The 18,874-nt window shown below is 41.5% G+C and overlaps 1 protein-coding gene across 1 annotated transcript in view; it reads right to left on the minus strand.

The window, feature by feature from the left end:
- ptgfrnb (prostaglandin F2 receptor inhibitor b) overlaps positions 1–16,657 on the minus strand; it is a 79,868-nt gene extending 63,211 nt beyond the window's left edge. Inside the window, exons 1-3 of the mRNA XM_042215213.1 lie at positions 16,261–16,657; positions 9,735–9,847; positions 9,099–9,357 (exon numbers count right to left, since the gene is read on the minus strand). Coding sequence (XP_042071147.1) covers positions 9,099–9,357; positions 9,735–9,847; positions 16,261–16,306 — 418 coding nt within the window. The 5' untranslated portion in view covers positions 16,307–16,657. The remainder of the gene's footprint in view (positions 1–9,098; positions 9,358–9,734; positions 9,848–16,260) is intronic.
- Positions 16,658–18,874: the final 2,217 nt, after the last annotated feature.

Here is an 18,874-nt window from a genome sequence, read left to right on the forward strand (position 1 = left end):
TTACACACTTGCTTTACTTCTCTCTGGGATCACTTCCTCGGAGATGAAATGCCGGATTGCTAGCGAGGCTACAAATACACACAGCCGCTCTATCACGTGACCCATACTGCTGCGATGTGCTACGGTTATGAGCCGAGTTACGCCATGTCGCAAGTTTTGTGAGATGCTTTTTTGATATTTAATGGATCGATTACATATATTTTATTTTTCTCCAATATCCGATCCAGTAATTTATGTCAGTATCGGACCGATACCGATACGTAATATCGGATCGGTCCATCTCTAGTGATAATATCGTATCATGAGGTTTCCCACCTCTAATAAACATGTTCACTGGAAGGTGTGAGCAAACACATGAAAATGGACAGAACCTGTTGAGAGGTAACAATATGATGTTATCCATGTTCAGAAGAATTTGTGTACCTTTTTTTTTTTGCCTGATTTCAATTCCTGTCATGTATGAGTCTGTACACATTTTAAACTCAGGGCATACGTCCGCACAAGTATTGATGGAAGAGAGCAGGATATGAAGTGAATATTTAAGTGAAGGACATACCAACACCTGCATGTATAACATAAGTAAATCAAAATAGATCTATAGCAGAGGTTTGGGATTCTAGTCTCAATCATAATTATCACATTTCAGCTTGTATGTGCATGAAATACACTCAGATGATTGTTTCTAAAGGTTCATTACATATTTCTTGACAGTGTCTAGAAAAGTTGTCCTGTAAGTTGTCCTCTCTCACAGTTGCACACAACGGGAGATTTTCTTGAGCAGCCATGCAGGAAACAGGACATAACTTCCACTCGCTCGGTGTGAATCCTTTGGACCGCTACCTGGTGTATATCCTCACACGGGCACGCTCGAACATCGCAGGACCCATTCCAGACGAGCTGGATAAAAGACTCAAAGTCTTTTCTGTGAACTGCTACATAGACATACGACCTCTGTGGTCTAAATGTCACTCTTTATCTATCGATCAGCTCAACACAAACCAGGCTGTCAAATTAAAACATGACGATCAGGCTACAACATGCTGCTGATAGTGACGAATACAGCAGATATGCATGGGTGTTGCTGGTGCTTTGTTGATTCGGCATCAACAGAACTCCTCCTCTCGTGCTTTGGTTCTTTGTATGATTTTGGGCGATTTGCATCATGATGTCTCCGTTCGTTTAACAACATTCTATCCATAGGAAAAACTGTGCTTATTTCAGGATTTAAAGCACTTATTTGAATCCTTGAGGCATTCTTAAACTGTGGACATAAACAGGACTGCAACAGACACCAGTCAGACCTGGCAGTGGAGGTCAGAGCAGCCTGCAGGCCTGCTGATGCTGCTGTGCTGCAGTGCTGTCTGTGGCAGATGACAAAGGCAGAGCAAATAATCTGCGTTTTGCTCTATCAATTAAAATTAGCCTGAAAGGAGTTCTCAAACCCTCAGCGACCTGTACTTCACTTGTTTCTTACATAACCAATCAGCCTCAGTGGGCTGAAAGAGGCAGCGCACGTTTGTGTGTGTAAGAAATGTGGCACACATATGACTCAAATGGTATAAATCTAGCTCATCATCTGCGTTAAAGACCGTCTCGGTCAGAAATATGTTGTCCTTTACATGCTGCAAAACGAAGCGCTCACTGATACATATGCTCTACATATACACGACAATCTCTCGCTCACAAACAGCGCTGCCTAGTTAATTCAGGTCTAAATTTAACAAGGTGTCTGGGGAGCCGTGCTGGGAAGCAGAGAGCAGCTGAACATGATGGTGCATTATGGAGCTAACTAACCTGCTGTCAGACATTGCTCTTTGTGAGTTCATTTCTTAAAACCTCCTCAGGTAAAATCTTACTCAAATTACCACTTATAAAAAAGAAATCCTTTCTGGAGGACAGAATTGTCCTGAGAAGGATGGGTTGGACACGGGTAAACACCAGATTAAACCAATGCGGAGAGTACAGCTTTAATTGCCAACTAGAAAAAAAAGAAACCCAATTAAATTCAAAGGAAAATGCTGAATACATGTTTCTTTGTCAGGAAGTAGTTCAAATTAAATCTTCACACTGTGAATGTAGTAGATGATCTGAGTAATGGAAAGCGTATCTCTTTCAACCGTGTGTCTACAAAAGATCTAGGGACCCATTAGCTCTTCAAAGGATAGAGTCGGTTTGAAATAGCCGGCTTTTAGATAAAATAACATCGGCAAAAACCTGGAACTTTTAAGCTGCAATTAAGCAAGCTTAACTGCATTTCCTTTAATGGCCACTTGTTCAAAAAAGTCTGTGCCTACACACTCTTGGTAAAAAGTTTAACGTTAGAGCAAAAATAAACACGGTTCATATCTGATTTTCAGCTCTGAAGTTTATTTTTCTCTTCATAACAACTGTGCAAAGGATGATTTCTGAGGATGATGACTCATTTAAAATGCTTGGATGCTGACAATTATGCAGAGTCAGGCATGGAAAGGCTGCTCTTTGTGACAGGTGGGTGCTGTCATACATGGGTGTAGCTGCCAGCTGTCCTCGAGGCTTCACCTCTGCTAAACGTGTGTCTCTGAACTTGACCTCGTCTCATAAACTCTCCTGTGATTTTTATTTTGCATCCTTGGTTATTCAAATGAATGATTAATATATTAATATAAATCTATACAGATTTGTCCACACTGGATATGACAGTAAGAGTTAGTAAAGCTCTGTTAACGTGTCCCTCTACAGCCTGTTGTTTCTTAGTTTCACCAGTGAAACTGAATTAAAAACAAAACATAGATGACATATTGTCGCCTAGGCAACCACCAAGCTCCCAGTGCCTACAGACATTCACTAAAACATGCTGGTCATTGGATCGTTTGAATAAATACCTTTAACTAAATATCAATGTTTTCGACATGTCTTAGTTTACATTATTACACAGTTATTATGAGAGAGCATGTCTAATATTTTTCCACTAAACAGTCGTCTTCTCCTTTGGTTTGTTTGTAACAACCATTTATAAAAACTTGTGTTTTGCTTTTGTTTTATTTTTAACTGCAATTCTGGTCGAGTAGCTTTTATAGTGTTAATTAGAGCAGGGCGATATGGCCAAAAATATTTATCACGATATATATTTGAAAATTTGCGATAACGATATAACTGACGATATAATTGATGCGAGACAAAATACAACTCCACAACATTACTAGCGCAAAAAGACAACCTTCCATTTATTTTCACTTAAACAAGAAGCTGGTTTTTATGTACATTAAAGCTTTATAAAAATGTAACAGTGCAAATGCAAATTCCTTGCTGAAAGTTTAACCAAAAGGCATTTCCAGTAGAAATGGGCTGACATATCCTGAGCATAACCATGTATAATATCCACTGAAGTTAAAAAGAGGTGCTTTGCAACATTAAACTGCAGTGTGCAGTACGTATTTTTCGGACCATAAGGTGCACGGGATTATAAGGCACATTAAGCGAAACAAAGCAGTCAGATAAATCAAACTTTATTAAACTCATTCTTCTTGCTTCCTCCACTTCTGTACCATTGATTCATTAATGTTGAATTCTCTGCAGCTGCTCTATTCCCATGTTGTTGCAGTATATTAATGACTAACCTCGTATTGTGGATGGATTATCTCAGTTGTTCTCCTGACTGAAGTTTGGTCCGTTTACAGCATCCTGCCATGCGATTGCATTTGTCTCTAACTATCAGGAACCTTAACGTTAACTTTTATAAGTGGAAAAGTGTTAGTGTTCGTCCTCCAGCTTCACTGTTTATGTTATGCTAACATAGCTGTGTCGCTAGCGATCACGTAGCACATCATTATATACCAGCTAGCCCAACTTCAGTAACCCTACAAACGTCACTGCTGTTTAGTTTCCTGTCTTCATTTATGTTGGAAGTGATAGCAGAGCTGTACGTTTGATTTTTTTCAGAAATCTCTCAGTCAGAACATGCTATATCATGCTTAGGTAACTAGCGAAACTAGCGAGCTAACTTCCGCTAGCTTCCTGCTAACTTCTAACTCCGTTAAATGTAATAATTTTGTTTTCATGGATGCCTGGAAGTTAAACTTCATAGTTACACCTGGTAAAGCAGCAATGCTGATCGTTTTATTAAAGATGAAAGAATTTAGACAGTTTTTAACTCTAAGTGATGCTGCAGTGTTGTTTGACCTGAAGCATACGGAGTTTAGGACCCAGATTACTCCCAGATTTAAGAGCATCTTAGTCCGACAAATATCGACAATAACAACGGCCGCTTGCATGTTCTGCAAAAAAATGTGCTTTGTTGTGTATCTGACGGACAAACACCAAACCAGTTCCACATCACTGAAGTTGCACCATTTTTACAAACCAATTCTGGTTCATCTGTTTCACTCAACAATCGGCCATGTGCGTATGAAAACAAAGGCACTGCGCATGCGCGTTTTACTCATCTTCTATCGCGATATTTCATTTTCCTATCGTTGCCTAACATTATACCGGTATTACCGTGAACGGTATAATATGGCCCAGCCCTAAGTGTTAATTCAACATATACTACAAAATAAAATGACTTTTTTTAAAGTACATTTGTGGACATTTTATTTTCAAATTATCCAATCACAGAATCAAATGCACAAAGCCTGTGATGTCATCAAAGGCACAAAGCTTGTGATGTCATCACATTCTGTCATTGGAAGGAGAAATTCAGTCAACTGTAGCAACTCTTTGGTGGCAGAACTACAAAACAACCTGTTTGTTAAAACCAAGATAAGGAAGACACAGAGACGCAGACGCAGAAGCAGACGCATATAAAATGGCAGAAGCACAGATGGAAGTGGTCGTGAGCCCAAATATAACAGTTTTGCAAAGATCGGAAAATGACCTCAAAAAACCCCAAACACCAAATCCTGAAACACGTCCTCTGGCACAAGTTCAAACAGAAGTGGTCGTGAAAGGCAAGAAAAAAAGGGGGCAAAAACAGAAAAGAGTGGCTGAAGAACCCAGACGACCGATTACTCGGGCGTATGCTCGGGCTCTTCTAGAAGCCCAAAACAACGTGGCTGATGGAAGCAACCTGAGAAATGAAGAAGTGTCAGGAAACCCTGAAGGAACCTCTGAAAGGGAAAACCCTGAATCCCTCCCTATGTCAGAACCAAAGGACGACGTGAATATGGAGACAGAGGCAAACATGAATAACGCCAGTGGACAAAACCCTGGGCCAAATGGAGGGACGTGGCAACATCAGCCAAATCCCAGATTTATACCCCATCATCCCCCCCCCCCCCCCCCCCCCCCCCCCCCCCCCCCCCCCCCCCCCCCCCCCCCCCCCCCCCCCCCCGCAGAGTCCAGTATGATTCATGTTGTGAGATTGCTGCTCTCAGGCATCAACTACAAGCTTCCCAAAACCACCAGAACGAGCTTTACTGGAAACTGGTAGCTGCTAATAAGAGGGCTTCTTATTACCAGTCTAAGGTGACCAAACTTCATGCACAGATGATCGCCGACAAAAAACAGCATGAAGAAACAATTAAAGAGCTCATAGAGCAACTGGAGGAGGCTAATGATAATAATAAGCCTGATAAGAGCAAAACAGAGGTTCAAGCAAAGGACAACCAAGCAGTTGTCATGCTGGATGACATGATCCGTGTCCTGCACGAAGACGTCAGCGACCCTACCACAGAGCAGTGTGTGGATTCTTCTACACAAACCACAGAGGCTTCACACACGGACTGTGTAGGTCTGAAGGAGGCTCAATTTGAAGTCCAATACAAGACTCAACAAGAGCAAATAGGAACACTCCAACAACAGCTCCTAGAAGCTCAACACCAACTCAAGGAACAGGAAGATAAACATAGGCAGGACCAGGAGACACTGAACATGGAAATCAGTGAGCTTAAATCCCAGCTCTGCTCCAACAAGGAGCTTCATGACATGAAAGTAGAGACTCTTTATCAAGAGTTGAAAGAAGTCAAAGCGTCCTACATTAAAATCACACAGGAGCAAAATGAACAAAATTCCAACACAGCAAATGGAAAATCTGAGCTTCTGGTGGAAAAAGACACCAAAGAACAGGACAAGGAAGAAGAAGAAGACTCCCTGACATCAACTGAGATGTCTCTGCATGACTCTCTACAACAAACAGAAGACAGAGAGAAAACGATAACTACCAATCCAGCTGAACTCGAAACTGAAGCTAAGACTGTGCCAGAGAAAAAACCCAAGAAGAAGAAGAGGAACTGGCTGCGTCGGCTTTTCAGCTGTACCAGTCCACAGACAGACTGATTTACACAACTGTGGAAAAACTAAATAAATACAAAAAAATAAATAAATTGGAAAACATAGATGTGTCATTATTTCATATAGATTTCAAATAACATACCATTTGATGTCAACATGTTTTAGTTGCATTTGCAGTGCTCGTGCTGTTATATTCTTATGATTCTGTTCATTTTATGAGTGTATCCTTCAGCCTTGCTTCACATATTTACTGCTGCTTGATCAGCTTTAGTCCTGCTAGCATCAGCACAGGTAGAAACAGATCACACATCAGAGAATCGGCCGTGCATCTAAATGCAAATGGAAACTAAAAATGAAAACATAGATAACTGAGCTGAACTTCATATAGAGGCAGAATTATTAGGCAAGTTGTATTTTTGAGGAATAATTTATTATTGAACAACAACCATGTTCTCAATGAACCCAAAAAACTCATTAATATCAAAGCTGAATGTTTTTGGAAGTAGTTTTTAGTTTGTTTTTAGTTTTAGCTATTTTAGGGGGATATCTGTGTGTGCAGGTGACTATTACTGTGCATAATTATTAGGCAACTTAACAAAAAACAAATATATACCCATTTCAATTATTTATTTTTACCAGTGAAACCAATATAACATCTCCACATTCACAAATATACATTTCTGACATTCAAAAACAAAACAAAAACAAATCAGCGACCAATATAGCCACCTTTCTTTGCAAGGACACTCAAAAGCCTGCCATCCATGGATTCTGTCAGTGTTTTGATCTGTTCACCATCAACATTGCGTGCAGCAGCAACCACAGCCTCCCAGACACTGTTCAGAGAGGTGTACTGTTTTCCCTCCTTGTAAATCTCACATTTGATGATGGACCACAGGTTCTCAATGGGGTTCAGATCAGGTGAACAAGGAGGCCATGTCATTAGTTTTTCTTCTTTTATACCCTTTCTTGCCAGCCACGCTGTGGAGTACTTGGACGCGTGTGATGGAGCATTGTCCTGCATGAAAATCATGTTTTTCTTGAAGGATGCAGACTTCTTCCTGTACCACTGCTTGAAGAAGGTGTCTTCCAGAAACTGGCAGTAGGACTGGGAGTTGAGCTTGACTCCATCCTCAACCCGAAAAGGCCCCACAAGCTCATCTTTGATGATACCAGCCCAAACCAGTACTCCACCTCCACCTTGCTGGCGTCTGAGTCGGACTGGAGCTCTCTGCCCTTTACCAATCCAGCCACGGGCCCATCCATCTGGCCCATCAAGACTCACTCTCATTTCATCAGTCCATAAAACCTTAGAAAAACCAGTCTTGAGATATTTCTTGGCCCAGTCTTGACGTTTCAGCTTGTGTGTCTTGTTCAGTGGTGGTCGTCTTTCAGCCTTTCTTACCTTGGCCATGTCTCGAGTATTGCACACCTTGTGCTTTTGGGCACTCCAGTGATGTTGCAGCTCTGAAATATGGCCAAACTGGTGGCAAGTGGCATCTTGGCAGCTGCACGCTTGACTTTTCTCAGTTCATGGGCAGTTATTTTGCGCCTTGGTTTTTCCACACGCTTCTTGCGACCCTGTTGACTATTTTGAATGAAACGCTTGATTGTTCGATGATCACGCTTCAGAAGCTTTGCAATTTTGAGACTGCTGCATCCCTCTGCAAGATATCTCACTATTTTTGACTTTTCTGAGCCTGTCAAGTCCTTCTTTTGACCCATTTTGCCAAAGGAAAGGACGTTGCCTAATAATTATGCACACCTGATATAGGGTGTTGATGTCATTAGACCACACCCCTTCTCATTACAGAGATGCACATCACCTAATATGCTTAATTGGTAGTAGGCTTTCGAGCCTATACAGCTTGGAGTAAGACAACATGCATGAAGAGGATGATGTGGACAAAATACTCATTTGCCTAATAATTCTGCACTCCCTGTAGATCTGAAAGTTGACCAATGCATACATAGTGCTAAAAATCAGGTATCGGGAAAACACATTATTTTATATTATGCTGAAGTCAATTGTTATCCTTTTTTAAAACTATATCATATAATAAAGTCTGTTTTGAAGTTTACTATGGTAAAAAAAATATTTTAAGGCTCTTCAGATATACTGTAACTCCATAGGTATGAACCATCAAAGCATTTTCATCATAAATATAAAACTTCATTAGGTAGATCTGTTCAAATACTCATTAATGCAAATATCTGATCAGCCAATCACATGGCAGCAACTCAATGCAGTGTAAAAGGTGAGGTCTAAAAAGAACCTTTAAGAAAATATGAATCCATCTTAATCAGTCTTTAATTATGAAGCAATCGCCTAACTCCCTCTGACAAACAGACCTGTGGCAAAATTTATAAACCACTTTTGACTTTTTCCAAGGTGAATATTGTCTGGCAGCAGGTGCCCTTCCCCTCCCAGATCACGTCAAGGACAATTACAGCAGCTATTACAAACATTATAAGCAGGATAAACCATGAAACTAAACATTTCTCCTCCTTGATATTCTTCATCCAAATCCATGCCTCCCTGGTCCTCATTTGACATAAGCCAAGTTCTCCCACCTGACATCTGCTCCCCACGCGTGTGACACTGTGTCGAGGTAAGCGTGTCTATGCGAAAACCAAATTATAAGCCAGTGATTGTCTGAAACCAGCAGGGGTGTTCATGTGCAAGAGGACACATCCATGGTCAGCAGAGCATTAGTAAGTTGTGGGGGATAGCTGTTAAATGGACCAGCATAACCAAATAGCCTCAAACACAAAGTAAAAACACAGCTACTCTGCATCAGAAGTTTTTTAATAATCTATTGGCCACAAGTAATACACTAAATACTCATACCCTCCAAGGCACACATGAGCACGCACACACACTTTCATACCTGTGAGTTGGACCTGAGCCATATAATTTCCACTGATGACGTAGTCGGTGCTCGGTGTTTGACACTCGTAGAAGCCAGCATCCGTCAACTTCACCTCAGCAATCTTCAGCTCCACCTCGTTGTCTTGGAGACGCACCACTGAAATGTCGCCAGACGCCACGCGCTTGCTGTAAGTCTGGTCGGAGTAGCGAGAGTCGAAAGAGGAGATTATCTTTGTCTTCTGCCCTTTCGCGTCCTTTAACATATTCCATTCAAAATCCTGCAGAGGAGGGATACAAACAATCCGAGTGTTAAGTGGATGCACACACATAAATATAGGCGGAGTAAATTAGTGAGCCAATAATGTAAGAGACTCTGATTCCATTACAAAGTGCCTTAAAAGTATACTTCCATTCACTTTTTCCTGTATATGCAAGAAACCCAGAGGACAAAATCTGACCCTTGGTGACAGTGCTATTAGCAGCTGCAAATAAACAGAATATGCAGTTCAATTAATAATCTATTGGCCACAAGTAATACACTAAATATTCATACTCTCCAGAGGATCAACTCTTTCAATTCCATGTGTTGGTGTGTGTGTGTGTGTGTGTGTGTGTGTGTGTGTGTGTGTGTGTGTGTGTGTGTTGGGGAAATGACCTGCTCACTAGGTCCTGTGTATTCTTTGACATCACATCTGATGGAGACTGGCTGGCCCTCCACCCGGATTAATGGACCAGGAGGCACCGTCACCACACGGGCCGAGCACCCACCTTGAAGAACAGAGAAAACATTTTAAAAGATTAAAAGTCTATAACAGGAAACAATAATATTTGGAGGCTTAGTTGGAATCCAAAACCTCTAAGATGAAAGAAGATTCACCCTTATGTGAAGTAAAATAGAATTTACATGAAGAATAAGCCGTATTCGCATAAATTCGGCAAGAAAAATGTTTAAGAGGGAGCAAGCTATGAGTCTGACAACCAATTAACAAACTCTACTGAGTTAAAGAAGAAAGATTTTACCAATTGAAGTTGCCTTTTTAAAGACAAACAAAACAGAGACCAAGGCACAGACACAGGTCTTGTTGGAACTTGAGTGAAGTGCTGACGTTATTGACGATGACGGTGCTGAAACCTGAATTGCACTCTCTCCACACACACACACTTGTTTCTATACACGCTCACACCCACATCATTTTCTCTGGCATGAACACCAACCGCTGGTTATGACAGCCCTCCAGCAGCTTTCAGAGAAGGAAGAAAACAACAGCGAGAGGCTGAGACTTATATGCGCCTCTTTAATTTAGCTTCAATTGCGTACCAGATCATTAGTGCTGTTTGGTTACATTGTAAGACCTCTCGTATCAAATCAAACCATCTGCATTTCATTCCTCCTTCGGCAAAGTGTTCGACTCTTGAATTCCAGCTGGGTAAGAGCATGTAGCAACACAGCCGAACTGACGGAGCTATGTACAGTTACGCGATACTGTGCTTTCTGGTCGGTGAGGCGCGGTCCACACCAATTAATGCCGGCATCATCAAGCCAGTTTTAATGAGCCACACCAAACTCATCCGCACATTATCTTCAATGTAGGGTAATAATAATAATATGGTAAAGTAAGTAGTTTTTGGTAAGTGACACCCAAATATGAAAGCTGATACTGAACATGCAGTCAGATTAGTCTATTTGTACTACAGTGTCATTTTAATGTCGACTCTCCTTTTGGAAATTCCATTTTTGCCTCGTGCCAGACAAATACAACCAACACGACAACAATACAGACATCACAGTTACAGGCATTAAAGACGGCTCAAACGCAACACCCACGTCTTATCATATTTCAACTTGGTTTGTTCAGAGTTATACTACAAGCTATAAAAGACCTCAGGGCACGAGATGTTCACAAAGGAGGTGTGCCTCCGTCCTGATGGTAGTAAAGTGTAATCACCATAAAGCAAGTGCGATACGTCACTGAGGATGTTTCGCCACCTTCACACCACTCATGTCTACTGAAGCTATCACATGTAGTGTCTGCCCCTGCTCACAGTCCTATTGAGTGTTGTTCTTCTTCTCTACAGATGGTGAAAACACCATGAAAAACATCGTGTACCATACAGGTAAGAACATCCCAGGAAGTTAGTGCTGTTCATCAGAAGAGTCCAGACTGAAGAAGTCACTTTGATGACTGATGAAACATTTCTCCCACTAGAAACGCTTCATCCAGATGCAGAGAATCAATTTATGGGGACCATTAAAAATACCAATAAAATACAATTTATGAGGCCTTATGTAGGAAAAGTTCTTCAATCCCTGTTGCGCTCAGTTCAGCGCACTGAAACGCCCTTATCAGCTGTAATGAGTCCTGTAGGCATCATCAGTAGGCGCCCGCTTTCACTTACTACCAAGCTCAGTATTCAGTTATCCTCCATTGTAACCGCTGATAAACCAGAAGCTATCTAAATTACAAAGGCGACAGCTAGCCTTTCTGTGTGCTTTGTAAAACGTGATTTATAATCAGGATCTTTTCTTAATCTTAACCAAGCAGTTTTGACGCTTTCACCTACTGAAACTAAAGTGAACAGGATGTGGAAAGCAAATCAAACAAAACCTAAAACATCAGACTCTTGTTTGGTTTAATCTGAAGAACTTAGCCTATTATCTCCATTCAGAAAGACACAATGACAACCAATGAGGAGTGTCTATACCTGCTGACTAAACAGTACAGGAAACATTGGACTGATAATGAGGAACGGCAATTCAATGGGCTAAGGTTTGCAACGGGTGTCTGTTTAACATCCTCCGTTTTATTCTTAAACTCGGGTTTGCTGAAGTCAGGTTCCAATTAACTGCTTTTACCATCCGTTGTGTCAGCAGCTGTACTATGAGAACAGCAGCACTGCAAAGTGTGTCTGTGCATTGAATATTCTTGAAGGCCAAGAAACTTAAGCAGTCATGTCATGGCCTTTCAATCGGAGCATATCCACTCTGTTCGAAGCCAGATTAATAAGAATAAGGAGAACAACCACGCAGATCATCAAACAGTTTGGGAAATAATCTAATAATTAGTTCTGTATAGACTTCACAGAACAGGTCTCAGAAATTATTAAGTTTCAGCCGTCATCAGGACCTACCTGGTCAGACTGTTGTTTGGCAACATATATTGTAATTTCAAAAGCAACCCCAAGTTTAATTTGGTATTTTTTAGGTCTATATATATACCAATCAACACATCACCAAAACCTCTATACTGAGAGGTCTGCAAGCAAAGGAGGATTTTTACAGCAAAAGTCATGTCTTCTATCTTTAAACCCTTAAACCTATAAATGGATCAGGAAAAAAAACAAAAAAAAACACAGTACTTCAAGAAAAAGCCCTGTGCTTGCATGAGCCATCAATATTTGTGAGAGGTTCAATTCTTATGTTTTGGCAGTTGGCCTGGCGGTGTGAGTGCATGTGTGAGCCTGCTGAGTGTGGGCTTTTTTCTGCTTTGCAAGTAACATGGAAGTAAGAAGCATATGAAACCTACTGTTCCAGTTCACTGTCTGTCTACAGTGGTCTACAGTTTAATCTGTCTCCATCTTCACATCAGACATGCATGGTTGACAGTTTGGTCTCAAATGACAATGTGATGCTAACAGTGAACATCCACTACAAGGAGCACCTGAGGCTCACTGAGGTTTTCTGCACCACCAAGGCGAAGCCAGCAGCAAGCAGATCTCCTCCACATGCCATTTAAATTACTTCCTTAGCTAATGCTAAGTTACGATCACGTGATGCAACCAAAAACTTTGCTTCCCTTTTAATTTTAAGGTACATTAACACAAAAGGGTCAAACAGCATGAGGGCCATTAATCACCAAGAGGAAAAACGTTGTTGAGATTTATGTTCAAACTTAGTTTCCAGCCTGTATGACTTTTGGTCTCTTGTGAAAATAAAAGATTGGAACCAGCGGAGCCCGAAAATTCCCACAAGATACGATTTTGTAAAAAAAAGGGATGTCTGGATATTTTTACGTCACTGTGTTGGAATGAGCGAGCACGTCTGGATCACCATCTGGACGCTCAGTTGGCTTTTTATGTTGAGGTGATGCTGACTGTCAATCTTATCAGCAAAAGCCCTGAAACCTGTTTCTTCTGTCTTATAGCTGAGGTTTTATTTCTGCTTCATTAGAGGCAGTTAAGCTATTGCTAACAGACAGGTGGCAAGAGTCAGCAATTTTACAATTTAAGCTTGTACCCCTTATTTGACCTCGTTTGATTTTTCTGCTTCCAGCTGAGTGTTCTTATCTGAAAAAGAAAAAAACCCTTCCTATATAAAATAAGGCATCAGACTGTGACACCAAGTCTCTAATTTCCTTTTTTCCTTGTAATTCATGACTATGTGTCGAAACATTGCAATGAGTCACCACAAACAGCACTGGTTTGGGGGCCCTGAGTCATGATCAGGTTCAACAGTTTCTTCCAATAAAAGATGATTGCAAAAGCTTTGATGGGATTATTTAACCTAGCTATATTAATAAGTACGATAGCTAATCTAAATCTATAGTTTGGGCAGTACTATAATAGATACTGTCTGGTATTATAGGTGTTCTTCTCATTTCAGACTTCTGATTCACCACAGCTTTCAGAAAATCCCATGATTTATATAGACGAACACTATAAAAAACAAACTGGTTGGTTTTCAGTGAGCTTCACCATAAACATTTCTGTTGGCTTGACCTGAGAGTCATTAAATAAGCATAAAGGTCACCAAACTGGGGCTGAAAATCTTCTGCATGATAAAAACAAAATACATAAAACATGATCAGTTATCTGGCAGAACTGCACAGTAACAACAGCCTTTAGGGTACATTATACAATCATGAGAAAAAGCTTTTTCAAAGGGACTCTATGCTATGAACAAAATAAGATCCCATGAATTAGTAGCTTTTAGAAAATAATAACTTAAAGTACTGGTTTTCATTAAGGAGAAAGTTTGGCACAGTCTTTTTTTCTTTGTTTTCTTACAATGTTGCTTCAGGTCATTGCAGTTTTTTGGGTACTTCTTTATGCACAGCTCTCTAAGGTCCCTCATGGCATTTCAGTGTAGTTAGTCTGAAGTTTAACTGGGCCACTGCAACACCTTGATTCTTGTCTTTTCCAGCCATTCTGATGTAGATTTGCTGCTGTGCTCTGGATCATTTGCTGTTGACTGATGGTCTCAAATTTAAGTCTAGAAGACTTTGGTATACAGAGAAATCCATGGGCAACTCAATGACTGCAATGTGCCCGGGGCCGTGGCTGCAAACAATCCCAAATCATCGTGCTGACAGTTGGTATGGGGTGTTTGGCTTTTCAACAAACGTGCTGTGTATTATGTTTGAGAAGTCTTGCAGTTCGCTCAGATTAAACTTTGCAAACCTAAGCTGTTCTGTTCTTTTACAGAGAAAAGGCTTTCTCCCACCAACTTTTCCAAACAAGCCATACTTGGCTACATAACATTCCCTAATTCTTTGGGAAGCAGTAAGGGTCTACTTAGTTTTGTGACATGTGACAACTCTCTTTTGCACATGTATGCAGTGCTTCTTTGATTTTAATGTGTGATCTCTGACTGAATGCTCTCTTAAAGTAATACATCATCTTAAAAAGAAAATAAAACTCTTTGAGGTTGAGTTTGCAAAGATCGAGGAGATTGAGGAACTCATCCCCAGCTCCAGGGTGAAACACTGGAGCTGGATTCATCCAGTGTCAGGGTTAAGACTTTCTAAACTTTCATCGGTGACTGTTAATTTAACACTAACAGATGGATCAGTTGTCCAGTTATCCTAGATTTAATTTTGATGGATTTGCACTTAAGAGGCTTCCTCCTCTTTATGGGTATGGCTGTACATGGGACATTTGGGAAACCTAAGATGGGACCAGGCTCTGTAGGGACTACCTGAGGTCACACAGCAAGTGATCTTTAAGCCCTGCAACCAGAAACAGATCAATAGTCTGTTATGTGATGTTGTGACAGTATTTTGCATATTATAGTCGCTTTCTCCTTGTGTGCAGTCAGAATACACACAGCATGAGCGCTGGCAGCATCTGATCATCTTACACTGCACTAATTTAAGCCAAGTCCCCAACTCTCTCTCTCTCACACACACATATACTGGAGAAACCCTGTGGCAGTCATGGTTATGCTCATAAACATATGGCAACTGCAGTATCCAGGTATGCCAGTGAACAGGCCCTGGTTTGTCCCTGTGGAGAAAACCAGCCTAACACCGGCTTGGTCTGGCTTGGCACTTTGGCTCAGACCAGTCTGATGTGATTATAATAATACAGCTCATCATTATGGCCGGGCCGTGACTTCTCAGCAGGCTAATGGGACCATGTCAACTCATGTTGGCTAATTGGTCTTAATGGGAGCACAGTTTGCTAGGCTAATGAGAAGCTGAACAGGAGAGAGAGACTGAGAGACAGAAGAACACCCGAAACTTGAATTTTTTCCTTTTTAGTCCCTTTTTTCTCCTAAGCCCTACCGTTAAATAGAATAAAATATTTATAACACGTTTACATAATTTTATTTAAAAAAAATACACACCAAATAAATTATCACTGGTGGAAATGACTTCAAAACGTTCGCTTAACACACCTGTATGAGAAGGTCGACACTGAAAAAAATTTTTTATGGAGGAAGTAGGTGCAAATTTTTACCGTGACGAGCTTCATTTAAAAACAATACATTTTTACGTAACTCTATCAGTCACACCCAGCCGCGTCTCAGATAACAACTCGGTCATTGATTTTCAATCTCTTGGATTGACTTTTCAATTCGGCTTAACCCAATACACCAACCGACACTTTTGTTTCACTGAAATTTCAAGTTTTTAAGGAGGCTAGCTTGCTGCCCTCGCAAACTTATTCCATCCAAATCCACAGCACTAGCAGCGGGAGCCAGTTGCAAAGTTACAAATCCATTAAAAATAAGTGATAGTTGATGGGTTGGCTGTATGCCGAATTATATAGGTGGTGTTAAATATGAGGAAAATGGTTTAAATGATGTTTTAAAATGGATGTTCGCTGATAGACAACCGAAACATATTAAATCGTCAGATTTCAAAACGGAGTACAACACTGGCTTCTCGCGACCAGAGAATGCCGACATCTATCGGAGTTAATTGACCATCAATATAGTCAAGCAAAGAAATGTCTCTTACCGAGCATCAAAAGCCCGAAAGCGAATGCGAAAAGACACTTATCCATGTTCCCTCCTCTCTTATTCCACTCTTATCCTTTTTCCTTAATTTCCCCCCGCTTTCTTTGTCCCGCGTTGGGGGTAAGACCAGTCCTCTCCCGCCGCTGTCGGGCAATCCAATAAAACTCTCAGATGTGTGCAGTCAGTCCGCACCGCACACCGGGCGGAGCCGCTACGCAAAACGGATGCACACACCGCGGTTTCTGATCCAGCGAGCCGAAAGTCCGGGTCCGGGGGGAGAGCGTTTACATGGCACTTACACTGAACCGGTGTAATGTGTGTCTCTGTGTGTGGGAACTGGGACGAGCTACATAGAGAGGGGGGTGAGGCTGATAGAGGTGAGAGAGAGCGAGAGAGAGAGAGTGGCCGGAAGTTAGGTGACGGTCTGGAGGAGGGGTGGAGGGAAACAGGGAGGTCCCAGGTGGAGAGAGAGATTCCCACATCATTCTTGCTGTGCCACAAGTTTTAATAGCGAAGATCGCAGTCTGTGTTACACGTCGGGCACAGTCCAGTGATGATATGATGGATTTCTCCATCACAGAGCTTCAATTACAGCAGCTCAATCTCCAGCGATTATCCTTTAATATCGACCTACCAGCCCAGGCTAATACAGCAGCTCCTTGTGTATAATAATTGATACATTTGATTGATTTCTCTCTACAGTAATGTTGCTTTCATGATGTGTTGAAATTGATACTTTGATACCCAGGATGCTTTATGATAATAATAATAATAATAAAGCTTATTTGGAAAATAACTATAAACATTTGAAAATCGGCAGTGATAAAGGGCCAGTACACTAAATTAGGAGTACAGAGAAAGGTTGGGGTGGGGGTGCACCTAGGAATTTATGGCACAGGCCACAGGAGAAGTGTAAAAGGAAGGTGGGGGCTGAAACTTCTACCGTTAACATGATTCCTCAGGTTTTCCAAAGGCAATCTATTGTTATTTTTACTATTATATAAGCAATATGGTCATTATAGTCAGTTCCATGCACAAACCGCATATATTTGGAGGCTAAAAGAATCCGCAAAAATCTATGTACTTCCCTTCCAAAACGCCTGCCGCCTTGTTTGCATGCTAACATTTCTCCCATTTTCATTTTCCCTGTGGCCTGCCCTTTCACCAGCGCTGACACATCCCAGTTGTCAGTTACAGTCCTGTGGCCAAACCCATGCTGTCTGCTTACACAAAGCCACTGGGCAGGGCAAAGTTCACAGCACTAGCAAGGAGACAGAGAAAGAAGCAAGGGGCCAAGAGGAGGTGAGGACTTTGGTTTTGCAACCTTGGGGTCAAGGGTTAAGACTTCATAGGTCATCTGCGTTGGTGCTTTCTAATTTTAAAGTGTGCGTGTGCAGCCTGGTACTGTATGTGGTCCAACACCGGAGACTCTGTTGTCGCACAACATCTGTTCAATCTGACACATACGCACACACGCAGGTTTATGTTATTGCACCACTACTCTATCAGTTATTAACTAGGTCATGGAGTCTTGGCACCACCTCTGGTTTCGCTGACTGTTATTCCGACCAGCAACCTCAGTTATGATTCGTTTTAGACCGTATAAAGTCACTTATTCAGAAAATATGGAGCTAGAACACCACCTTCTGGTCACGGAGAGGAACACTGATAGAAACACATAAAGAGAGACGAAAACAGGGAAACATAACTGGAAAATATAACCAAATCCAGGGACTGTAGATGATCTGAAGGTGAAGGTTTTACCCTGCTAGGATATTATCAGGTACCAGATTGATTCAGTTAATGACCACCCATGACATCACAGCCTTACTGTTATGTGTTTCCTGTGAAAGAATGTGTGCGTATTTCACTGAAACACACTCCTGTACACACCCACTGCCACATGACTTGCCTCAGAGGTGGTTATGGTGGACGCTTGCATGTCTGTGGGTAGATATTGTCTTAAGAATGCAGTGTGGACACTTTACAGGGTGGGGGAGAGGGTACACTGTCCCTCTTACCTATCACAGGGCTAACACAGAGTGAAAGACAGCCAGTCACACCCACATTCACACAGCTTTGAATCACCAACTGATACATGTGCTTGTATCTGTATAGAGGCCACCCAGGTGCAGGGAGACGGAAAGGCTCCAGCTGGCTCATGGATTCAAACCCAGGATCTTCTTGCTGTGAGGCGACGGTGCAAACCAGCAGAGCACCACGCCACCTGCACAAAGAGGTCAAATTCAAGTGTGGCATGAGAACTCATAGACGTGACAGCTGATCTCACTGGAACAAAGTCTCTCTTGTTTTTCTGTTGTTTTTCACTTTGAACAGTGTCTTCAGCGTGCGAGGCAGGCTGTGTACACAGCAGCTGATCCACTGTGCACTCGTTTGGTCTTACAGAGTATTACAGAACTCCAAATATATTCTGGGGTTTTTTCTGCTTACATTCTGTTACACACCAAAGCTCAGTGTGTACATGCTAACAAATGTCATGTGTAAGTCTTCACCAACACTGGAGAGCACATTGTTTTTGATCCAGGATTGTTTACATGGATTTCTAGCAGCTAGCTGCCTTCATGCATGCTGCATCTAGCTGACTTTATTTTTTT

This window comes from Haplochromis burtoni, unplaced genomic scaffold (assembly GCF_018398535.1).
Source record: "Haplochromis burtoni strain Fernald_Lab_line unplaced genomic scaffold, NCSU_Asbu1 Contig_681, whole genome shotgun sequence".
NCBI classification, from domain to species: Eukaryota; Metazoa; Chordata; class Actinopteri; order Cichliformes; family Cichlidae; genus Haplochromis; species Haplochromis burtoni.